This window comes from Ahaetulla prasina, chromosome 3 (assembly GCF_028640845.1).
Source record: "Ahaetulla prasina isolate Xishuangbanna chromosome 3, ASM2864084v1, whole genome shotgun sequence".
Taxonomy (NCBI): domain Eukaryota; kingdom Metazoa; phylum Chordata; class Lepidosauria; order Squamata; family Colubridae; genus Ahaetulla; species Ahaetulla prasina.
The window spans coordinates 14,216,567-14,242,499 of NC_080541.1; the positions used below are offsets into that span (position 1 = coordinate 14,216,567).

General features: G+C 44.4%; 1 protein-coding gene across 1 annotated transcript in view; it reads left to right on the forward strand.

Moving 5' to 3' along the window:
- Positions 1-2,821: 2,821 nt before the first annotated feature.
- LOC131194211 (otoconin-90-like) overlaps positions 2,822-25,933 on the forward strand; it is a 107,343-nt gene continuing 84,231 nt past the window's right edge. Inside the window, exons 1-4 of the mRNA XM_058174943.1 lie at positions 2,822-2,870; positions 4,855-4,938; positions 8,418-8,501; positions 11,786-11,872. Of these exons, the coding sequence (XP_058030926.1) occupies positions 2,822-2,870; positions 4,855-4,938; positions 8,418-8,501; positions 11,786-11,872 (304 nt within the window). The remainder of the gene's footprint in view (positions 2,871-4,854; positions 4,939-8,417; positions 8,502-11,785; positions 11,873-25,933) is intronic.

The window sequence follows — 25,933 nt, forward strand, 5'->3', positions numbered from 1 at the left end:
TAAATCAAACAATGTTTCATGGCCATAGTGCAAACCCTTTTCTATGTGCATTCTGACACTGCATGCATGCCCAAAATGGTGCAAAGGTGACTATGCAGTGACTGCTGCCTATAGCCCAATATTGCCAAGAGAGGATCCTATAAGGTCTCCAGGGCTTTAGCTGGCACATATGGGGCTATGGTGGCTCGTGTGGTTAGGACGCTGAGACAAAAGACCGTTGAGAGGTCAACAGCTCAGCAGTTCAAAACCCGAGAGCGAGCCACGTGACGGAATGAGCTCCCATTCATTTGTCTTAGCTCTTGCCCACCTAGCAGTTCGAAAGCATGCACGTGCAAGTAGATAAATAAGTACCACGTCAGAGGGAAAATAGCAGGGACATGAGAGGAGCCCCCTCGGGCCTCCCTTGGGCAATGGTGATGTTATCGGGTAATCCTTTCAACCCAGAAGTGCCTTGGTAGGTGCTTCCAACACAAAGGTAATAATAGCTAGGACATTTCCCATCACTCATTAGAGCACCTGGAATTTTTTCCCCCACACTCATCAGGAACCAGAATATCAACAGTCCATATTCATCCTATGTTGTCTGGCCTGTTGAGCTGAGACTTTAAATCAAAACTGAGAATTCTGGTCTTTTTTTTGACAAAACTTCTCAATTCACGATGCCGCTGGGGCAGTGGTGGGATTCCAATAATTTAACAACTGGTTCTCTGCCCTAATGATTGGCTGGCTGGCTGGAGAAGTTGGATTGATTATATTCAAAACAAATATCAGACTAAAAAATATCAAATAGCTTATGAGCGATTGTAGGAATTGTACTGTATTAGTGTATTTGTTTAAATGGGAAAGGGGAGTTAAGGTTGCAAAGGGGAGAGGAGAAGTTATGGGTGATGGTTTATTGCTGTATTTTAGCTTATGATTGTTAGATGTAATACCCTGTATTTTGCTCTGGGAAGTCTCGGTGTGGGGGTGGGGGTGGGGAAGAGTCAAGGGGAGGGTGGAGGGGAGAGGGTGGAGGGTGGAGGGAGGTGGGGGTGATAATTGTTGAAAAAAATTTTTTTGTAAAACTTTTTCAATAAAAAAAAAAGATTGGCTGGCTGGGTGTGGCCATGGTGGGCATGGCCAGGGGGTGTGGCAGGCAGCACTCAGCCTTCTGCACCCCCCTGGGAGCAAAAATGGGCTGTGGGGGGATGCGTCCCCCCCCCCGTGTCCCATTTTGGGCCTAGGAGCAGGGGTGAAATGGTCCCAATCTGATAGCGATGGTGGCGGATGGTTCAGAGAACCGGTAGCAAAAATCCCTGCCCCACCATGCCCAGCTGAGCCGCGCAATCATCAGAGGTTGTTTTTTTTTTTTTTTACTTTTAAAAGCATTTTTTTTTCGGCTGAAAAAATGCTTTTAAAAGTAAAAAAAAAAGCCTCTGTTGATCGCGCGGTTCGGCTGGGATCGTCAGAGCCTTTTAAAAGCATTTTTTCTACAACCTCTTTGGATGAAGAGGTTGTTAAAAATGCTTTTAAAAGGGTCTGACAATCCCAGCTGAGTTGCCTGATTGTCAGAGGCTTTTTTTTTCTTTTAAAGGCAAAAAAAAAAGCTTTTAAAAGAAAAGAAAAGCCTCTGATGATCAGGCAACTCAGCTGGGATCGTCAGACCCTTTTAAAAGCATTTTTTAAAAAACATCTTCGGCTGAAGAGATTGTAGAAAAAATGCTTTTAAAAGCAAAAAAAAAGAAAATTTGGCCATGCCCACCCAGTCACATTACGCCCCCCCTCGCAAGCCACGCCTAAAGAACCGGTAGTAACAAATTATACATTTCACCACTGCCTAGGAGGCCTCCCTGCACTTACCTGGGAGCCAAAATAGGGTGTGTGGGGACTCCTGGAAGGGGCAGGGTGGGAAAAGGCGGGCCAGTTAGTAATTTAACTACCAGTTCGCCTGAATCGGCCCCAACCGGCTGAATGCCCTCACTGCTCTGGTGTGTAGTTCAGTGAGGTAGAAATCTGATAAATAGGTCTTTATCCTTACCCTTCTCCCATCCAGGAACAGTGCATAATGGGACATGGCCCAGTGCATGATGGGGCAGTCAGTGCATGATGGAACATGCGTATAATTTAGGAAGTGATATTATAAATCGTGTGAATGTCAGCATTGTGTACAGGTTGTCCTTGACTTATGATCACAAGGGAGCCCAAAATTTTTGTTGTTGAGCCAGAGAGTTGTTATTTTTTTTTAATTTGAATTTATATCCCGCCCTTCTCCGAAGACTCAGGACGGCTTACACTGTGTTAAGTAATAGTCTTCATCCATTTGTATATTATATACAAAGTCAACTTTATTGCCCCCAACAATCTGGGTCCTCATTTTACCTACCCTATAAAGGATGGAAGGCTGAGTCAACCTTGGGCCTGGTGGGACTAGAACCTGCAGTAATTGCAAGCAGCTGCTGTTAATAACAGACTGTCTTAGCAGTCTGAGCCACCAGAGTTAAGTGAGATTTGCCCTGTAAAATGTTACAACTTTTCTTGTCACAGCTGTTAAGTGAATCACTAGCATGGCTGAATCAGTAACATGGTTGTTAAGTGAAGCTGGCTTTCCCGTTGTCAGAAGGTCACAACTGTAATAAGCACGAGCCAGTTGCCGAGCGTCTGAATTTTGATCACGTGACCATGGGGAATGCCACAATGGTCATAAGTGTAAAAAATGGTCATAAGTCACTTTCTTCAGTGCCGTTGTAACTTGGAACGGTCACTAAAGGAATGGCTGCAAATCAAGGACTAGTTGTACTTTTCTTTTTCAGAGCTCCCTGCAAAATTGGTTGATCTGGCAGCGATGAACCTGACGGGGATGGTGAATGGCATGCTAAACACCGCTCTCAGAGGTAGCTTCTCATTGGATGACTTTTTTCTCTTTGATGAATCACATTCAACCAGCAGACGAAGACATTGGAAAAGAGAAACACATATGTTCTGTCCCCCTCGCCTCAGTCCGAGCGATGGCTTAATTAGTCGGCACTATCAGCTCTGGCAGCAAATTAGCGAGCGTCTGCCAAGTGTCTCTGTTATCTCCCTTGATGCCGATGAGTCAACAAACAGTACTTCAGCTCTAGTCAAGCAGTTGATTTGCCTGCTATGAAGAGGCATAGCAGCCCTGCTGCTTTTATATCCTGTGGGGTGTGGCTCCATGACTCAGCACTTCCTAGGCCTGCCCCACCCCTGTTTCTGTTGTTCCCGCCTCTCGTGCCTATGAAACCTAGGGTCCAGCCAGGCCTGATTGCCATCAGCTGGGTTTGGAGGCTTGGCCTGGGGGGGGAGACCTCGTTATCTCCTCCACCTGGCCTGCCTCTGGCTCCTGGAGCTGGACCAGGGAAGCTGGTGCTCCCGAGATAAGTCCTGATGGCCCTTCCCCCTCACTTTCCAAGTCACTTCCTGGCAGGGGGCCCGGCTCGGGGGGCGCAGACACAACAGCATATGAAGTGGAGCCACTGCCCAAAACCCTGGAAAATATAGCAATAGCAATAGCCGTTAGACTTATATACCGCTTCATAATGAATTACACCACTTCTCTAAGTGGTTTACAGAGTCAGCCTATTGCCCCCAACAATCTGGGTCCTCGTTTCACCAACCTCAGAAGGATGGATGGAAGTCTGAGTTAAACTTGAGCCGGTTGTTGTGGCCCGTCGCCTGCCAGCAGAGCTAACAGCAAAATCTGACCAGGAGGACATTAAGGGAGAACCTGGGCCAGCTTTGGAGCTTTTGGAAGGCTCTGATAAGAAAACAGCCATTGGAGGCAGAGGCAGAGTTGGGGCCTTCCGTCCTCCCTCAGATGGAGAGGCAGATGTCTTTGGGGCCTGAGCTGAGTGAGGAGGAGGAACAGATGGGGCCCGTCCCAGGTGCACGTATGCACAGAGAGGAAAGGAGAAGAGAGCAAAGGAAAGCAATAAGCCGGCTCTCAGAGAGAGGCAGACGCAGATGATAGCCAGACTCTCCCTGGCTGGGAAATAAATAGGAGGGGTTTGGGAGTGGTCGGTTGTCACAAACAATTGTTCGTTTCTAGTATACAGCAAGCAATTGGCTAAACCCAGGTTTGTTGGGACTAATTACATTTGATTTTTTTGTTTATCATCTGTGATAATGTGATATTATTATTTGAATAAATGACTGTTACTGCCCTGTTATAAAAAAAGGGGGGGTTGTGTTACTCATGAGTAAACATCTTATCACTACTTCCGAAAGCTGGGTCAGAACACTGGTCAGAATCGAACTCCTATCATTGGGCAGAGTTAGCCTGCAATACTGCATTCTAACTACAGCGCCACCACGGCTTCTCCTGTGTTTCCCCGAAAACAAGACCCTGTCTTATATTTTTTTGAACTCTGAAATAAGTGCTTGGTCTTTTTGCCATGCGCTGAAAAGCCCGATTGGGCTTATTATCAGGGGACGTCTTATTTGGGGGGAGACTCCCAAATGAATGTAAAATAGCTCTGTTATTTCTTGACGTGTCAAAGTCAGAAATCTGATGCTATCATCCGGAACACGACAATATCTAAAGACTACACCAGCTCCACCTGCAAGCCCCATAAATATTTATTTGCAAGCATCCTTGTATTCAACATGTTTCCCCCAAATCTACCCAACTCTGAGTCCTACCTGCCAATTCTCCATCTTTCTTCTCTATTCCCCAGGGATTCCAGAGAATAAATTTTATCAGAAACTCAGGGAGTGAAATGTATTATGGATTCCTGTGGGGCCCAAAGTATTCACGAGGCATTTTAGCAGCCCTACATAAGTGGAATAGAAAGTTAGTTTCCTTGCAGCTCTTTTAATTATGAGTAGGGTGACTGTTTTTAAATTGTATTTCCACAGGAACAAAAGAATTCTTCTCTTTGCTGAGCATCGTATCTTATAGTTCGTACGCCTTCCACAAAGTTTCCATTGTCCTCTACAATAGTAAGTTAATGATAATTGGGACCACCCAATAGAATTTTAGTTTGTTTATATCCTGCCTTTATTTTTTTTTATAAGTAATTCAAAGTGGTAAAATACCTAATACTCCTTCCTCCTCCTATTTTCCCTATGACAACAATACTGTGAAGTGAATTGGGTTGGCCCAAAGTCACCCAGCCGGCTTTCATGAGTGAGGTGGGACTAGAACTCACCATTTCCTGGTGATTGGCCCAAAGTCACCCAGCTGACTTTCATGCCTAAGGTGGGACTAGAACTCTCCATCTCCTGGTGATTGGCCCAAAGTCACCCAGCCAGTGTTCATGTCTGAGGTGGGACTAGAACTCTTCATCTCCTGGTGATTGGCCCAAAGTCACCCAGCCAGCTTTCATGAGTGAGGTGGGACCAGAACTCATCATCTCCTGGTGATTGGCCCAAAGTCACCCAGCCAGCTTTCATGAATAAGGTGGGACTAGAACTCACCATTTCCTGGTGATTGGTCCAGTTACCCAGCTAGCTTTCATACTTAGGGTAGGACTAGAATTCACAGTCTCCTGGTTTCTAGTTCAGCACCTTAATCAAACTGGCTTTCTTATTCTTTTGGTGGATAAGATTTTATGGTCCATAATATTTTATTGTTCACAGTATCCAGCTTAAAGAACATAGATCCTACCAAGTTCTCCACACGATACTGCTATTGCTTAAACAACAGGACTAACGACTTAACAGGCAAGTTGTGAAACAGAAGTTCAAAAGAGATGTAATTTGTCAGTCTTTATAGTTTCATGCAAGCAATATATTGCCACTAAGAGGTGGAAAAGTAAAAAAGAAAAATAACATTCTTCCTAATTGTTTCTTTTGTCTTTTATCCTCAGTAGATGTTAGCTTTTTTTCTTGTTGACAATAGAATAGATATTAGTAAACAACATATATGAACATTAAGATTATTAGTATTGGATTAACTAAAGTCACTCCCCAATCACCCTCACCATATCTTCTCCGTACAATATAGATTTTCACATGATCTATATTAAAACTAAATTGTTGTTGTTGTTGTTAGTTGCAAAGTCGTGTCTGACCCATTGCGACCCCATGGACAATGTTCCTCCAGGTCTTCCTGTCCTCTGAAGTCCATTTAAACTCACGCCGACTGCTTCAGTGACTCCATCCAGCCACCTCATTCTTTGTCGTCCCCTTCTTTTTTTGCCCTCAATCGTTCCTAGCATTAGGTTCTTCTCCAGGGAGTCCTTCCTTTTCGTTAGGTAGCCAAAGTATTTGAGTTTCATCTTCAGGATCTGGCCTTCTAAAGAGCAGCCAGGGTTGATCTCAGGGGTGAAATCCAGCAGGTTCTGACAGGTTCTGGAGAACCGGTAGCGGAAATTTGGAGCAGTTCGGAGAACTGGAAAATACCACTTCTAGCTGGCCCCAGAGTGGAGTGAAAAGGGAGATTTTGCAATATCCTTCCCCCAGGAGTGGGAAGGGAAAGGGGACTTTGCATTATCCTTCCACTGGAGTGGGGTGAGAATGGAGATTTTGCAATATCCTTCCCCCAGGAGTGGGGTGAGAATGGAGATTTTGCTGTGTCCTTTCCCTACCACACGCACCAAGCCACACTCCCACAGAACCGGTAGTAAAAAAATTTGGATTTCACCATTGGTTGATATCCTCTACGACTGACTGGTTGGATCGCCTTGCAGTCCAAGGAGTCACAGGAGTCTTCTCCAGCACCATCGTTCAAAGAAAACTAAATTAAACTATATTAAAACTAAAAAAATAGGGGTTTTTGTGGGGGCGGGGAGAAACTAAGCAACAGTTTATGCCAAGAATTTATATGTCAGGATAGTCCTACCCTGGATTTAGGAGACCCAGTCTATAGCCTGCTATCAAAGAAATTAAAAAGGGGAAAAAGTATGGGATTTCCATACTGCCAACAAAGGAATACCACATGTTTAAACAGCCTTGAAAACAGATAGAAGGTTCTGAACCATGTAAACTAATCTTTTTGTTCAGTGATCCCGCAACAGTCTATTTTCCAAGGTCGAAGGTAGCAGGCTTTGGCCATAGGTTTTATGCAAATTCATTTATTGCCACTTGTCTTTTAGGTTTTTGAACCCTCCACACTTTTCTCTGCTTCGACAGTAGAAAGAAAACCGTACAATTCTTGGTGGTCTCTGAGCTTGGCTGTTTGTTTGCGGTTGTTTCGTTACCTAAGTTGGTAACAACATCAACACTGATGATATTACCGAGCTGGGTAATTAAATGTCTGCAAGGAAACACCCAAGTTCACAGACCCTCAAGGATTCCACAGTTCAACCCTGCGCTACAGATATTGTCTATTGTCCCATTGTCTTCTATGGGAAGAAAGGACAAGATTGGAATGTCAACAACATTCTTGTTAGGAAATTGCTATTTGTCTAACTAGTTGGTCAGGCAATATATAAACCAACTATGTATGTTTGCAGTAAGAAAGGTATTATATTGCTTTAAGGCTGTATTGCATCATCATGTATCCTGATTGGCTGAGCTCTGTAGCCAATGTACTTAAGGAAAGTTAAACTATGGTTTGTTTGGACACTACACCATTGTTACCTGCTGATATGCTGCAACTCTATGTTTGAGCTCTATGCATGATCGTTGCTTGATCATGGCTATTTAACGATTCTTTAATATTTACTGACTGTTGTGTACTGAACTGTGTTCTTGGCTGAACCTAAAGAAGATCTGGTTTGTTGTGCAAGTCTACGATTGGTAAGAAGACTTGAAATATCCCTGGACTGGCTTTATATGTGTATAACCTGTATAACTCACAGAATCATCTATTGTAATGTCCTTCCTGTTAAAGACTACTTCAGCTTTAATTGCAATAATACTAGAGCAACTAATAGATTTAAACTTAATGTCAACCGCTTTAATCTAGATGGCAGAAAATATGACTTCTGTAACAGAATCATCAGTGCTTGGAATACTTTACCTGACTCTGTGGTCTCTTCCCATAATCCTAAAAGCTTTATCCAAAAACTTTCTACTATTGACTTCACCCCATTCCTAAGAGGACCATAAGGGGCGTGCATAAGCGCAGAAACGTGCCTACCGTTCCTGTCCTATTGTTTTTTTCCTTTTCTTCTTCCTATTTATATGCTTATACCTCCTTATATTTACTCATATATGTGCTTATATACTATATAATCTTTTGTATGATACCTACATATATTGTTGTGACAAAATAAAATAAATAAATAAATAAAATAAATAACCTGGATTGTTTTTGGACTATGATTTTGCTTTTCCCTAAAAGTAAAATATTATCAAACCCTAGTTTGTCTGTGTAGTAACTGTTATTGTCCACAATCATTCTCAGTCGCTTTCATGCGCAATCTCAAAGGGGACTCTGCTCAGTAGTCCACAGCTTTGGCTGTGAGCCAGACAGTCCTTAACATTGGTTATGGGCCCAGAGTATCCTTAACTTTTTTTCTTTACTTTTCTAGATTTCACAGCGTTGCTGGTGGACATTGTGGGAAACTCTACCAGTTATCTTACTGAGATTTTCAAGTCGACTTCCATTGTGTCAGGTAAAAAATGGTTGCTGTCTCTTTTTTTTTATTTATTTATTTACATTTATATCCAGCCCTTCTCCGAAGACTCAGGGCGGCTTACAGTGTATAAGGCAATAGTCTCATTCTATTTGTATATTTTACAAAGTCAACTTATTGCCCCCCCAACAATCTGGGTCCTCATTTTACCTACCTTATAAAGGATGGAAGGCTGAGTCGACCTCGGGCCGGGCTTGAACCTGCAGTAATTGCAGGCTGCTGTGTTCTAATAACAGGCTTCTAACAGCCTGAGCTATCACGGCCCTTTGGCTGATCAATCCAATACTCATTTTATTCCACATGGCTAGATGAAGAAAATGAGGAAGAAGGGAATGTAGCTTAGAAAAGAAAATTTGGCTGAATGGGTACGAAGACCTCATCCCATCCCATCCATCTCTTAGCTCTCTTGCTTTCAGTTTTAGTACAGTTTTAATAATATTTTAATCTGTGTAGTTTTAATGTATGCCTCTTCCGACCCAGTTCTCCAAACATGACAAACCCTCAAAAATTCTTTAATAGGAGCGCCAGCAGCCCCGACAAAAAGTTTCTTTCTCAACGCAGGCTAACAAGTCTGTCTAGCCGGAAGATGAATAGTGGTCTGCCATATTTATTTATCTCTGCCCCCTGCCTTTTATCCCCAGAGCCAAGGGGCTTCGCTAGCAGTGGTGGCTGTTCCTTCCCAAGGACCGGCCCACGGATTTCCATTGTTCTCCTCTCCTTTGCCTTCTGTGCATCCGCACATGAGGTACTGGACCCAGCTGTTCCTCCTCTTCCTCATCAGCCACCTCCACACTTGGTGGCTGTTGACTCTCCATCTGTGGGCTGACAGATGGCCCAGGCCCAGGCTCCGCCCCCCCCCTCTCTCTTTCTGCCAGTTCTGCCAGTTCCATTCCCTCTTCCCCCTCTCAGGTTGCTTGCTGCTGATACTGACTCCCACACCTCCTTCTCCTCCTCTGACTCAGCTGCTGGAGGGGGCGGTGGCCACAACAAAGCCCACTTGAATTCTATGGAGGATGGCTTTCCACCATAGAACCAAGCCAGTCCATATCTCAATCCTTTAACTATAGAACCAATCAAAGAAAGCAATTTCAGGGGGGAAAAAATCAGGCAAAAACTCTAACCCTCCCCCAAATCATTTCCTTTTGCATTTAAGAAATTATCAGTAAGTATTAGTTTTTTTTGTTATCCATTGGCATTTGAGGCATTTTGATTGTAGAACCTCAGAGAGTTAATGGTTTGGGTTTTTTTTTTAAGTTTTTCTTATTTCCTTTCGTGTGCGAATTGAAAATTAGTTTCTGTTTGGATTTTAGTTCCAGTTTAAGGAACCTTAAATAAGTTAACCAAAAAAACCTGTCTTTTTTCAGTGAGCCAGAGCAATGATACAGACTGCATCTACATTTGTGTCATGTCAGGACGAATAGGTAAATCTAAGACTCATCTTTGTTCAGGAATTTACTGCTTAGAGTTGAACCCAATATATGTGTCTAGGCCTCTATCTCTCTTCCCTGTTCCAGTTATGGACTATACCATCTTACCTAAGCACAGGAACTGGGTATGTCTAGTTTAATGAAAAGAAGGACTAGGGGAGACACGATAGCAGTGTTCCAATATCTCAGGGGTTGCCACAAAGAAGAGGGAGTCAAAATATTCTCCAAAGCACCCGAGGGCAGGACAAGAAGCAATGGGTGGAAACTCATCAAGGAGAGAAGCAACCTAGAAGTTAGGAGAATTTTTCTGACCGTTAGAACAATTAATCAGCAGAATGACTTGCCTCCAGAAGTTGTGGATGCTCCAACAATGATTTTTAAGAAGAGTCTGGACATTTGTCTGAAATGGCATAAGGTTTCCTGCTTGAGCAGAGGGTTGGGCTAGAAGGTTGGATTCAAATTACCTTTACTACCATTTCACAACAGGACCATGCATGCTCACTCACTTTGCATGCACAGAAACTTCCTGATGACGTCCGGGTCAGTGGCCGGAACCCCCCACCAGTTTTACTACTGGTTCTTATGAATTGGTCCGAACCAGGGGCAACCCCCCACTGGTCCTCACTGTCCTGGTCTCTCAGAAATGCTTGAAGACCTGGTTCAGCTGACTCCCTTGGGGCCTACAGAGCAGCACATAATTGATCATCTATCCTCTATCCTCCATCTAGACATAGACATAGATATAGATATTGTTGTGTCTGCGCCCCCCGAGCCGGCCCTCCTGCCAGAAAGTGACTTGGAGCTGGGCCTCCTGCCAGAAAGTGACTTGGACAGTGAGGGGGAAGGTCCGTCAGGACTTACCTCGGGAGCATCGGCTTCCCTGGCTCAGCTCCAGGAGCCAGAGGCAGGCCAGGTGGAGGAGATAACGAGGCCTCCATCCCCTGACCCTTTCCCCCCCAGGCCACGCCTGCAGACCCAGCTGATGGCAATCAGGCCTGGCTGGACCCTAGGTTTCGTAGGCAGGAGAGGTGGGAACAACAGAAGCAGGGGTGGGGCAGGCCTAGGAAGTGCTGAGTCATGGAGCCACACCCCACAGGATATAAAAGACAGTGAGAGCTACTGTGTCTCTTTGTAGCAGGCAAATCCACTGATTAAGAGCTGAAGTTTGTTTCTGAGTGACTCACCAGCGTCGTGGAAGATAACGGAGGGTCTTGGCAAATGCTTGCTATTCTGCTGCCAGAGCCGATAGTGCTGGCTAATTAAGCCATCACTCGGACGGAGGCGAGGGAGGACACAACAGATATATATATTGATATTGATATTGATATTGATATTGATATAGATATAGATATAGATATAGATATAGATATAGATATAGAAATGGAGTGGTGTGGTGTGGTGATGAAGCGGTGGAGTTCTCGCCTCACAATCAGGAGACTGTGAGTTCGATCCTAGGTAGAGGCAGATATTTCTCTCTCTGGGCACATTGAGAATATATCTGCTGAACAAAACTCTGCATTGGTGACAGGAAGGGCATCCGGCCATTAAACGCTCTGCTAGCTCCATTCAGTTGCCCAGACTCCACCCTGCAAGGGATTATGGCGTCGTTAAAAATGATGATGATAGATATAGATATAGATGATAGATATACTGTATTAAATTCTGCAAAGACTTTTTGCTCTGGATTATGGGAGTTAAAGTTTTTCAACCCTGTCAATGCTCAGGTTCCTGCTACAGACAACCTCAGTGCAGTGATCTGACCACTAGTTATAGTAGTCACTGAACCAAAAGCAATGATATCTTTATCTTCCCACCCTTTTTTCTCCCCCTCCATAGGCAGAAACCTTACAGATCTATGGGAAGCAATAGAGAAATCTCCTATAGTGAACTACACTTTTTCCGGTAACATATCTGATTTCTTGGGTGAGTATATGTGATAGAAGGTAGTCTGGAGTTACAGGAGGGAAGGCCTTTTTTCCCAGATAGCTAAGGGACAACAGAGTTTGGAATTTCTGGTGGGCAGGAAGAGGCCAAGATCAGACCGTCTGTAGCAATTCACAAGCATATCAATAGTTATGTTGGATAATCGCCTTAGTCTGGCAAGATTCTGTCTGTAAGCAAATAACCAACTCTTTATAGTTGATATAGTGATATAGTACAGGGGTCTCCAACCTTGGTCCCTTTAAGACTTGTGGACTTCAACTCCCAGAGTCCCTCTGGGACTGGCTGAGGGACTCTGGGAGTTGAAGTCCACAAGTCTTGAAGGGACCAAGGTTGGAGACCCCTGATATAGTAGATATAGTGCTTTATCACACTCTAGATCTGATTTTTGTCTCTGGCCAGTGGGCGAATGAACTGATTTCAAAAGATTTAGTTATCGAACCTTTGTCATGGTCAGATCATTCTCTTCTTCGTCTGGACTTTTGAACCGCTACTCACCACCGCAGGGAGACGGAACCAATGCGTTGGTTCCGTCCCAGGCGCCTGATGGACCCAGAGAGGTTCCTGACGGAGCTTGGGCCGTTTCCTGAGAACCTGGCCCGCGGCACGATTGAAGAACTAGTTGCGGCCTGGGAACAGGCCGTGGCTGGAGCTTTGGACCGTGTCGTGCCTTTGTGGCCTCTGACCCGGCGCAGGTCTCAACCAGCTCCTTGGTTCTCCGAGGAGCTGAGGGAGATGAAACGCCGGAGAAGACACCTAGAGAGTGTCTGGAGATCCAGCCATTCTGAGTAGGACCTACCTAGTGGCATTGAGGGATGCGAAGCGTTCCTACGTTTCCTCCCTCATTGCGTCGGCAGATAACTGCCCGGCCGCCCTGTTTTGGGTTACCCGCTCTCTCCTTCAACAGGAGGGGCGGGAGGACCCATTACAAGGGTGTGCCGAGGAATTTAACAGTTATCTATACAATAAAATCGTTCAGCTTCGGGATGGATTGGATCAAAATTGGGTAGATCCAGGCGAGTGTTTCGAGACCCGTCTTGTTGAGACTGTTTGGGATGGTTTTGACCCTGTGACTCCCGAGGACATGGAAAGGTTGCTGGGAAGGTTGAATGCCACCACATGTTTACTGGACCCGTGCCCATCCTGGTTGGTGCTGGCCATGCAGGAGGTGACACGAGGCTGGCTCCGGGGAATTACAAATGCTTCTTTGCGGGAGGGGGTCTTTCCCGCTGCCTTGAAAGAGGCGGTGGTGAGACCTCTCCTCAAGAAGCCTTCCCTGGACCCAGCTGTTTTAGGAAATTATCGTCCAGTCTCCAACCTTCGTTTTATGGCGAAGGTTGTAGAGAGTGCGGTGGCATGTCAACTACCCCAGTACCTGGATGAAACCGTCTATTTAGACCCGTTCCAGTCTGGCTTCCAGCCTGGATACAGTACGGAGACAGCTTTGGTCGCATTGGTGGGTGATCTCTGGAGGGCCAGGGATAAGGGTTACTCCTCTGCCCTGGTCCTATTAGACCTCTCAGCGGCTTTCGATACCATCGACCATGGTATCCTGCTGCGCCGGTTGGAAGGGTTGGAAGTGGGAGGCACCGTTTATCGGTGGTTCTCCTCCTACCTCTCTGACCGGATGCAGACGGTGTTGACAGGGGGGCAGAGATCGACCCCGAGGCGCCTCATGTGTGGGGTGCCGCAGGGGTCGATTCTCTTGCCTCTCCTGTTCAACATCTATATGAAGCCGCTGGGTGAGATCATCAGTGGTTTTGGGGTGAGATACCAACTGTACGCTGATGATACGCAGCTGTACTTTTCCACCCCAGGCCACCCCAATGAAGCTATCGAAGTACTGTCCCGATGTCTGGAAGCCGTACGGGTCTGGATGGGGAGGAACAGGCTCAAGCTCAATCCCTCCAAGACGGAGTGGCTGTGGATGCTGGCACCCCGGTACAGTCAGCTGCAGCTGCGGCTGACTGTTGAGGGCGAGTCATTGGCCCCGATGGAAAGGGTGCGCAACTTGGGCGTTCTCCTGGATGGGCGGTTGTCGTTTGAAGATCACCTGACGACCGTCTCCAGGAGAGCTTTTTATCAGGTTCGCCTGGTTCGCCAGTTGCGCCCCTTCCTGGACCGGGATGCCCTATGCACAGTCACTCATGCTCTCGTTACTTCTCGCTTGGATTACTGCAATGCTCTCTACATGGGGCTCCCCTTGAAGAGCACTCGGAGGCTCCAGTTAGTCCAGAATGCAGCTGGACTAACTGGACAGAATGCAGTGATAGAGGGAGCTGTTCGGAGCTCCCATGTAACACCCATCCTGCGCAGACTGCACTGGCTACATGTTGTCTTCCGGGTGCGCTTCAAGGTATTGGTTACCATCTTTAAAGCACTCCATGGCTTAGGACCGGGATATTTACGGGTCCGCCTACTGCCATCTTGTATCTCCCAGCGACCGGTGCGTTCTCACAGAGAGGGACTCCTTAGGGTGCCGTCAGCCAAGCAATGTCGGCTGGCGGCCCCCAGGGGAAGAGCCTTCTCTGTGGGGGCTCCCACCCTGTGGAACGAGCTTCCCCCTGGACTTCGACAAATACCTGACCTTCGGACCTTTCGCCGCGAACTTAAGACTTATTTGTTTCGTCTTGCTGGACTGGCTTGAATTTTAATTTTAATTTTTAGCTGATTTTATGGGGTTTTAATTTTATATTAACTTTTAGTGTTACTTGTATTTTAATATTAGGCCAAATTTAATAAGTTTTTTAATGTTTGTTTTTAATATTGTATGTATTGCTGTATTTTTATTCTGGCTGTAAACCGCCCTGAGTCCTTCGGGAGAAGGGCGGTATACAAATTAAATTATTATTATTATTATTGTTATTGTTGTTGTTGTTGTTGTTGTTGTTGTTGTTGTTGTTGTTGTTATTATTATTATTATTATTATTATTATTATTATTATCATCACGAATGAAGGCGAATATACGTGTCCCAGGATAATGCTGCAGGATCCAATCTGGATCGGCATTGGGACCAGAGGTTTTGTCTTCTGATCTTTCAGACCTGTGCTGGAGCCCATCCTCAAGAGAACTTCTCTAGCACGAGTCTAGCCTAAAGAGAAATTCTCTGAAGATGGGCTCCAGCACAAGACAAAACGTCTGGTCCCAGTGACCGATCCAGATTGGGTCCTGTAACTATAAAGCAGCTACTCGGAAGAATCTCCATCTTAACTTATCTGACTTTATTATACCTTACTTTCATATTTATTCTCTAACCATGGATAAAATAAATCCCATATATTGTAATAATCAGCTTTCTTCCTTTCCTTTAATTGCAAATGTTAATCTATTCATTTCTGCAATATTCCAATATTACCTTAATCACGTTTTCATCAGCAGTAATCAAGTCAAATAAGTTAAGAAGGGAACTGTTATGATAATAGATATGTTGAGTATTAAGCATTAATATTAAAGTAAGAGTAGATATAAATAATGAATATGGTGGTAAGCTTTAACTGTTATGACACAAAAAATTTGTACCCAGACGACACACTGTTTAATGAATCAGGGAATGTTTTGCATTAAAAGAAAATTAAAAATAAAAATAAAAATTCAAAGAAGAATCTCCATGTGTCACTCTTAGTTCTTTGGGTCTAACATTATGTCCTGATTATGTTAATTCAGAAGAGAGAGAGACTGAGCAATGAAAAGAGGGTTTAGAGCAGGGGTCTCCAACCTTGGTCCCTTTAAGACTTGTGGACTTCAAGTCCCAGAGTCCCTCAGCCAGCAAAGCTAGCTGAGGAACTCTGGGTGTTGAAGTCCACAAGTCTTAAAGGGACCAAGGTGGAGATCCCTGGTTTAGAGTAGTCCCCAGCTGCGTGTTCATTGGAGCCAGTTCTGACATTAGACAGTGTGAAAGAAGCAGTCGTATGTTACAGTTGTTGCATGTCATGAAAGATTATTACAGCCCTCTCTCTCTCTGTGTCTGTCTCTCCCTTTCTCCCTCTCTCTCCCTCTCTCTCCCCCTCCCTCCCTCCCTCTCTCTTTTAAATACCAGGGATATACAAAAGAATCTTTCCTATCTCAAAAGCTGAATAATTTGATCTTTGTAGTTTTTAACATCTTAATGTTAAATTTGATTGTAAGATAAAAACACAAAAAGAAACAAAAGAAAACTAAGAGAAGAAAAAACAAGGGTCTGGAAAGAAAGAAAGAAAGAAAGAAAGAAAGAAAGAAAGAGAGAGAGAGAGAGAGAGAATAGAGACTTCTGACTTTTTTCAGTGCAGTAGATTACAAAAAGAACTAAAACCTCAGTAATGTAATATAGCTTTATATTTCTCCACATTTCAAGCCATTTCAAGAACAACAAAACCATTCTACTTATCAAAACCTAAAATCAAAATTTCACCTTTTTCCCAGTTGGAGCAAAAAGTTCAGGCGTTCAGTTTTTTTCACTTTGACCTCAGTTTTTCACAGTTTGACTTGGGTGAAATAAAGTCAGAATTTTACACCAGATTTTGTATTATTCCTCTTAGAGAGAGAGAGAGAAAAATAAGAAAATGGAAGAAGGAAGAAGGAGAAAGAACAAGAACAGAACACAATAAAGCTGGTGCCACACCAAAAATGAATATTCAGGGCTAGACATACCTAACTTTACAAAGATAATGTTTCTGCATCAGGCTCCTCTATTTTCTCCCAGATTTGTAGAAAGTTCAAGCTTTAATCAGAAGCTCTTTGCGACTGTCAACTTTTTTTTTTTTTGTCCCACTCTAGGTCAATATTTTGTTCCTTGGTTTCCTCTTGAAGATCTGTTCGTATTTTAAAAGAACTTAGGTCCAAATAGGAGGAGCTGAAAGAATTTGATCGTTGTACACTTAACAGATTGTTGTACACAGGAGAGACATTTTCTCGCTCCTCAGACAATGTATATCCACATTGACAAGCTGGCTGGCATGTAAGCTGGTTTGAACTGACCAGCTGGAAATACTAGGGAGAAAATACCTTTTTCTCATGTGCTGAAAGAGTGCACCGGCACCCATAATGCAATGTGCCCCGCTGCGCATGCTCACACGCACCCCCCAGCTCCCCATTGCTCCCCTGCGCATGCATGTGTGACCACCCCCCCACCCCATTTTAGGCCTCTCTGCAGCCTCCTGGGCCAAAATATGGGCTGCAGGGGGGCACCGCACCCCCAGTGCTCCCCCTGTCCGTCACATATGCGCGCACAACCCCTGCCCCCTGGACATGCAATGCGTGACCCCTCACACATGTATCTCCCGCATGCGCTCCACCCCCGTTCATCCTGAAAATCAGCTGGCTGGCAGGAGATGTGCTCGCATGCACGGTGGAGCTGAGCTGGATGATGGCTCACATGCCTGCAAAAAGGGCTCTGCGTGACAGCTGTGGCACGCATACCATATGTTCACCATCACGGTACTAGGGTTTGTAGCAGGGGTGAAATGCTCCCGGATCGGATGGGATCGCGCAATCTGGTAGCGATGGCAGCTGCTGGTTCAGAGGATCGGTAGCAAAAATCCCTGCCCCCAACACCTCTGCTGAGCCGCACCATCTGCAGAGGTTTTTTTTTTTTAACTTTTAAAAGCCGGTTTTGCTTCAGCAGAAACAGGCCTTTTAAAAGTAAAAAACAGCAGAACCTTACTTGTACTCTTACTTAAAGTAAAAGTAGAGATTCTAAGGCACTTACCTGATTACTGATGAAGGCATGGCTCTTTTTCCAGCCCAAAAGCAGTTTCAGTTTCAACCAGACAGAATCAATCTATTCTGCTAATCTATTTCCTCGGTGATCAACTGGCTGGCTTTGCTGGCTGAGGAACTCTGGGATTTGAAGTCCACAATAAAATAAAATAAAATAAAATATTTGTGCAGCTTTCTGAGATTTGGTGTGTTTCTGTAGTGTTTCACTCTAACTACACAAACACACAAAATCTCAGAAAGCTGTATGTGGCATATTTTGTGTGTGTGTGTGTGTGTGTGTGTGTAAAGTGTGAAAGTTGGTTTTTGAGCTTTTTGTGGCTGTGTGAAGTGGAGCTGCTTTTACACTGGGTGTGAGACAGTTGTGTTGTGTTGTGTTGTATGTGTGTAAAGTGTGAAAGTTGGTTTTTGAGCTTTTTGTGGCTGTGTGAAGTGTGAAGTGGAGCTGCTTTTACACTGGGTGTGAGACAGTTGTGTTGTGTTGTGTGTGTGTAAAGTGTGAAAGTTGATTTTTGGTACCTCTTATTGTTTTTTTATACTTTGTTTATTATTTTTATTATTTATTGTTATTGGCCATGACCACCAAGCCACGCCCACCAATTAAGCCACACCCACAGAACCGATAGGGAAATTTTTTAGATTTCACCGCTGGTTTGTAGCCCCCATACTCAACATGTCAACACTCCTCACATGCAGCCACTGTTTTTCCATATTCCATTTGGTAATAGCCATAACGTTTTATCTCTCCCTCCCTCCTTCCCTCCCTCCCTCCCTCCCTCTATCCATCCATCCATCCATCCATCCATCCATCCATCCATCCATCATCCTTCCATCCCTCACTCATGAATGTTCATAAGATTGCCGATCGAATGGTGGTGAAAGAATAGGGAAGATACCTCCTGGACACAAGCTAGTGAAACAACAGGCTAATCAATATTACATTTATTAGCAATATTTCATTTTTTGGGGGGTGGGGTTTGAATTGTCTGCTTTTCTGTATTTTATCCTACCAACTTTTAGCCTGTTGAGTACGTCAAGTGGTATCCCTAGAGATCTAATATCCCTGTACAGCCTTTAGATACAATGATGTGGAATGTATGAGTGTGAAGCTGAAACGCATTCCACAAACAATAACTATGTTTAACATCTTTCAGTTCCAAAGTTGCCTACCTGGACACATACCGGTACTTTGAAGGAAGACCTGTGGTTGACGAAACAGTCAAATTGGCTCAAACCTGGAAAAGCAGAAGGACCAGAAGTTCCATTGGTACAAGCTTCCTGGTGGCTGAAGACCAACGCTTCCAAAGAATCTGGTCTTCCATCTGCTGAACCAACCATAACAAGGTCTTCTCCTGCTTCTATAGAAATCTCCAGCACTTCGTCAAGTTTTCTGCCAGCTCATAGTGAGTCTGTATAGGCTATATAGTTCATCTTCTTTTAACGACTCCATAATCTCTTGCAAGGTGGAGTCTGGGCAACTGAATGGAGCTAGAGGAGCGTTATAATGGCCTGATGCCCTTCCAGTCGCCAATGCGGAGTTTTGTCCAGCAGATATATTCTCAGTGTGCCCAGAGAAAGAAATATTTCTCTCTACCTAGGATCGAACTCACAGCCTCCTGATTGTGAGTTGAGAGCTCCACCTCTAGGCCACCGTACCAGAGGTAGGTTTCAGCAGGTTCTGACCAGTTCTGGAGAACCGGTAGCGGAAATTTTGAGTAGTTCGGAGAACTGGTAATAAAAATTCTGACTGCCCCCTTCCCCATCTATTTTTTGCCTCCCAAGTCCCAGCTGATCGGGAGGAAATGGGGATTTTGCAGTAACCTTCCCCTGGATTGGGGAGGGAATGGAGATTTTATAGTATCCTTCCCCAAGCCCCACCCACAGAACTGGTAGTAAAAAAATGTGAAACCCACCACTGCACCGCACGATTTTTGTATAGGCTATGTAGTTGTGTGGTATGAATTTGATCATTTCAGCAAATCAATCATAGACTACTCAAACCATCGCTGACTTCATGCGGTATAATCTTACTTGTTTTAATATAATATAATATAACAACAGAGTTGGAAGGGACCTTGGAGGCCTTCTAGTCCAACCCCCTGCCCAGGCAGGAAACCCTACACCATTTCAGTCAGATAGTTATCCAACATTTTCTTAAAAATTTCCAGTGTTGGAGCATTCACAACTTCTGCAGGCAAGTTGTTCCACTTATTAATTGTTCTAACTGTCAGGAAATTTCTCCTTAGTTCTAAGTTGCTTTTAAGGGATTTTACTTGCTTAAGAGAATTTTTATTCCAGTCTTCCATTTATCGAAAATACATTCAACATGGTGTATAAGTATATTGTATGTGAGAGCCACTTTGGTGAATGTATCAGCCTAGAAATCAGAAGGCTCTGAGTTTTAGTCCTGCCTTCTTTGACTTAGGAAGGAGGCAATGACAAATCCCTTTTGAAAAACTTTGCCAAGAAAACTGCAGGGACTTTCTGGAGAGTCTCCAAGAATTAGATATAGTTGAACAGAAGACAAAAAATTGCATCATCTCCAAACTGGCTTGCAAGATCATCTCAAATTTAGAGATTGTGGCTTGCAACTACAATGCAGCTAAGAGTGTGGGTTAAAAGTGGGTTTGGTTGTATGTGTGTAAAGTGTGAAAGTTGGTTTTTGAGCTTTTTGTGGCTGTGTGAAGTGTGAAGTGCAGCTGCTTTTACATTGTGTGTGAGTCAGTTGTGTTGTGTTGTGTGTGTGTAAAGTGTGAAAGTTGATTTTTGGTACCTCTTATTGTTTTTTTATACTTTGTTTATTCTTTTTATTATTTATTGTTATTGGCCACGCCCACCAAGCCATCTGACCACCAAGCCACGCCCACCAATTAAGCCACGCCCACAGAACCGGTAGGGAAATTTTTTAGATTTCACCGCTGGTTTGTAGCCCCCATACTCAATATGTCAACACTCCTCACATGCAGCCACTGTTTTTCCATATTCCATTTGGTAATAACCATAACGTTTTATCTCTCCCTCCCTCCTTCCCTCCCTCCCTCCCTGTATCCATCCATCCATCCATCCATCCATCCATCCATCCATCTATCCATCATCCTTCCATCCTTCACTCATGAATGTTCATAAGATTGCCGATCGAACGGTGGTGAAAGAATAGAGAAGATACCTCCTGGACACAAGCTTGTGAAACAACAGGCTAATCAATATTACATTTATTAGCAATATTTCATTTTTTGGGGGGTGGGTTTGAATTGTCTGCTTTTCTGTATTTTATCCTACCAACTTTTAGCCTGTTGAGCACGTCAAGTGGTATCCCTAGAGATCTAATATCCCTGTACAGCCTTTAGATACAATGATGGGGAATGTATGAGTGTGAAGCTGAAACGCATTCCACAAACAATAACTATGTTTAACATCTTTCAGTTCCAAAGTTGCCTACCTGGACACATACCGGTACCTTGAAGGAAGACCTGTGGTTGACGAAACAGTCAAATTGGCTCAAACCTGGAAAAGCAGAAGGACCAGAAGTTCCATTGGTACAAGCTTCCTGGTGGCTGAAGACCAACGCTTCCAAAGAATCTGATCTTCCATCTGCTGAACCAACCATAACAAGGTCTTCTCCTGCTTCTATAGAAATCTCCAGCACTTCGTCAAGATTTCTGCCAGCTCATAGTGAGTCTGTATAGGCTATATAGTTCATCTTCTTTTAACGACCCCATAATCCCTTGCAAGGTGGAGTCTGGGCAACTGAATGGAGCTAGAGGAGCGTTATAATGGCTCGATGCCCTTCCAGTCGCCAATGCGGAGTTTTGTCCAGCAGATATATTCTCAGTGTGCCCAGAGAAAGAAATATTTCTCTCTACTTAGGATCGAACTCACAGCCTCCTGATTGTGAGGCGAGAGCTCCACCTCTAGGCCACCGTACCAGAGGTGGGTTTCAGCAGGTTCTGACCAGTTCTGGAGAACCGGTAGCGGAAATTTTGAGTAGTTCGGAAAACTGGTAGTAAAAATTCTGACTGCCCCCTTCCCCATCTATTTTTTGCCTCCCAAGTCCCAGCTGATCGGGAGGAAATGGGGATTTTGCAGTAACCTTCCCCTGGATTGGGGAGGGAATGGAGATTTTATAGTATCCTTCCCCAAGCCCCACCCACAGAACTGGTAGTAAAAAAATGTGAAACCCACCACTGCACCGCACGATTTTTGTATAGGCTATGTAGTTGTGTGGTATGAATTTGATCATTTCAACAAATCAATCATAGACTACTCAAACCATCACTGACTTCATGCGGTATAACCTTACTTGTTTTAATATAATATAATATAACAACAGAGTTAGAAGGGACCTTGGAGGCCTTCTAGTCCAACCCCCTGCCCAGGCAGGAAACCCTATAGCATTTCAGTCAGATAGTTATCCAACATTTTCTTAAAAATTTCCAGTGTTGGAGCATTCACAACTTCTGCAGGCAAGTCGTTCCACTTATTAATTGTTCTAACTGTCAGGAAATTTCTCCTTAGTTCTAAGTTGCTTTTAAGGGATTTTACTTGCTTAAGAGAATTTTTATTCCAGTCTTCCATTTAACGAAAATACATTCAACATGGTGTATAAGTATATTGTATGTGAGAGCCACTTTGGCGAATGTATCAGCCTAGAAATCAGAAGGCTCTGAGTTTTAGTCCTGCCCTCTTTGACTTAGGAAGGAGGCAATGACAAACCCCTTTTGAAAAACTTTGCCAAGAAAACTGCAGGGACTTTCTGGAGAGTCTCCAAGAATTAGATATAGTTGAACAGAAGACAAAAAATTGCATCATCTCCAAACTGGCTTGCAAGATCATCTCAAGTTTAGAGATTGTGGCTTGTAACTACAATGCAGCTGAGAGTGTGGGTTAAAAGTGGGTTTGGTTGTATGTGTGGTTTACTGGCCAAAAGGTGCCAGTGTTGTGACCCAGGCCCAAGTAGTTATTACCAGATGCAATCAGTCCTAAACAAACATTTTCAGAAAAAGTCCTTTGGCCTTATCACAAACCTTTGTCTTCTTTGGCACCCTGCCAAAGGCTTTTCTTGGCAAGAACCCCACAAAGTTCAGAAACAGGAGACCGGCTAGAAAGAAATGTAGCAACGTTGCTTTCCTACAAAGAGCCCAAGATCTGTTGCTGCTCTTTTAAGCCTTAAATGGGAGGGGCCAATTAAGGCCTTACTCCTGAGTCATCCTTTTTGCTTTAGCTGCTCTTGCCTGCTGGCAGCTCTTCCTATGCGTGCACTAGGAACAGGCTCCTCCTGTTTCTCTGCCTCTCTGCTGTCCACCTCTGGAGGCTCCGGAGTCCGTGCATTGCTCCCAGATGGCCCTGGCCCCACCTTTGCCTCTGATGCAGAGCCCTCATCTGGGCTTTCCCCTGACTCCAGGACTGGCCCATTGTCCTCCCCAGCCTTCTCACTGTATGACTCCGCTGCCAGCTCTGCAGGCTCCTGGCAGACCACAACAGCCAGAACTAACAACAGTTTATACCTTCTCTACCTTAATAAAAAATAATATGAGAATTAACAAATGTCATGATGGATATCAGAGGTCAATAGCTGTGGGCCCCTCTGATGAAGCCCATGGTTTTTAGAACGTTGCAACTTGGAATATCAAAGCAGTACATGATAAAGAATATGTATTGAACTGAAAGAAAAAGAAGAATTAGCTTTCTGTGAGACTATAAAAAAAAAAGTGGGGTGAGACAATAGACCTGAATCAAGGTGATATCGTCCTATGGCAGTGATGGTGAACCTTTTCGGCACCAAATACCCAAACCGGAACACGTGTGTATGTTCATGCACCGGAGCACCGGAAACCCAAAGACCAGCTGGCTGGCGCACATATATGTGCCAGCCAGCTGGTCTTCGGGTTTCTGGCATGTGCATGCATGCCGACCAGCTGATCTTCTTGCATGCCAGGGCACTGGAAACCTGAAGATCAGCTGGCTGGTGCACACATGCCTGTTTTTTGGCTGTTTTCAGGCTGTTTTCGGTTGTTTTTTGGGGCTTTTTTCAGACCCTTTTTTAGTGCTCTGGTGCCCATAAAGACCAGCTGGTGACGGCGCATGTGCCCACAGAGAAGGCTCTGTGTGCCACCGCTGGCACATGTGCCATAGCTTCACCATCACGGTCCTATGGAGTTGAGTTAAAGAATATTGGCAGGGAAGTGAAGGTCTATGTTTGATTGCCATAGGACCATGCATTCAAACCAATGAAACTTCCTTCTCAAGAAAGTTATCAAACATAAAAGCACCACATTTTACTCCAGGAGCTGCAGATCTCTTAAGGTGGATGGTAAATGTTCCATTAGAGACTCTGTTGATTTAAATACTTTTCTTTCTTTCTTTTTTCTCTCTCCAGCCCCAAGGATACCTTTACAAGCGAAGACCATTGTTGTGAAAGAGGATGAAACGGTCCCACAACCGTTCACAATATGGCAAAACTCTGCTACTTTGAAAAGTTCTCCAGGTCCTTCTCCTCAGATCTCATCTTGGTTGCAGGCAAACGCTTCAATGGGATGGGGCATTTCTCCTACCCAACCATCTATACCTTCAGCTCCTTTGATCCAATCAGACTTTCTGTCTATGACCCGGCCAGCACCAAGTAAGCGTTCAAAGTCTGGAAATATTCAGCATTTCAGCTCTCTTGTTTATTGCCAAGTTTCCCAAGCTTTTTTCCCTTTTTCCTTTCCTTTTTCCTCTTTCCTCTTTCCTCTTTCCTCTTTCCTCTTTCCTTTCCTTTCCTTTCCTTTCCTTTCTTTTCCTCTCCCCACTTCCTTCCCTCCCTCTCCTCTCCCCACTTCCTTCCCTTCCTTCCTTCCTTCCTCTCCTCTCCCCACTTCCCTTCCTTCCTTCCCTCCTCCCTCCTCCCTCCCTCCCTCCCTCCTCCCTCCCTCCTTTCCTTTCCTTTCCTTTCCTTTCCTCTTCCCTCCCTCCCTCTCCTCTCCTCTCCTCCTCTCCTCTCCTCCCTTCCTCTCCTCCCCCACTTCCCTTCCTTCCCTTCCCTCCTCCCTCCTCCCTTCCCTCCCTCCTCCCTCCCTCCCTCCTTTCCTTTCCTTTCCTTTCCTTTCCTCTTCCCTCCCTCCCTCTTCTCTCCTCCCCTCCCCTCTCCTCCCCTTCCCTCTCCTCTCCTCTCCTTTCCTCTCCTTTTCTCTCCTTTCCTTTTGCATCTTTGAATCATTGTTGACCCATGTCGACTGGCTGGACAAATCCCTGGAATTTTCTTAGCAGTATTCTTGGAAATGGCTTGTCATTGCTTGCTTCTTAGTGTTAAGAGAGAGGGACCTGCCCAAAGTCACTGAGCTGGCTTTCATGCCTGAGGCGGGACTAGAGCTCATGGTCTCCTCATGATTGGCCCAAAGTCACCCAGCTGACTTTCATGTTTAAGGTGGGACTAGAACTCACAGTCTCCAAGTGATTGGCCCAAGGTCATCCAGCTGGCTTTCATGCCTAAGGCAAGACTAGAACTCACAGCATCCTAGTAATCGGCCCAAAGTCACCCATGCCTAAGAGGAACTATAACTCCTGGCCACCTGGTTTCTAGTGTGATGCTTTAACCACTATACCAAACTGGCATTTTTTCATTTGATTTAATGTCATCCATTCACTTTCCTTCCCAGCCACTGCTGGTTTCTTTTTCCTGAGTATTCATATTTGTGATCCTCAGCTGTTAGGGATTCACACAATAAATGGGACAATGTCACCTGCAGGGACAACCTGGTTTAGTTATGTGATGACCTCTCTCAATTGAAATGGCCCAACTTATGCCGACAAAACTGGAGGAATTTCATTCCTTGAAAAAGTTGACTATCAAATTAATTTCTTATTAGTATTTATTTTAACAGCAAGCGAAGCATGAAATAATGAATCCCAGACTGTGCAAATAAACTCTCCATTCAGCCAACTGATGTTATTTTTTAAATAAAGCTTTTAAGCCTTTAAGAATATGCACAGAAAGTTTTTTTTTTAAAAAAGAGAGACTTTATTTCATGCAAGCAGAAAATCCTTTTAGGGTATCCACGCTTAAGAGCCATACGTTCTTTTTAATCCAGATCTCTCTCTTATTGTAGCTCGTCTTCTAGAATTTAAATTTCATTTTGATTAATTGAGATCGGCTGGGAGCAGACTAACGATTTTATTATTCAATATTTATAGCAATGGGTGTTCCTTCTCCATTGGCTTCTCCATCTACAGAGGAAAAACCAGTTGCCTTGAAGACCCATCCTCCTTCTAGTAAGTTGCAACGATTATGCGTCATACTGTGCTGTGTTCTGTTTGTCACACCTTAACAAAGTATATTTCAACACTTGAGAAGGTGCAGAAAAGGACTACACAA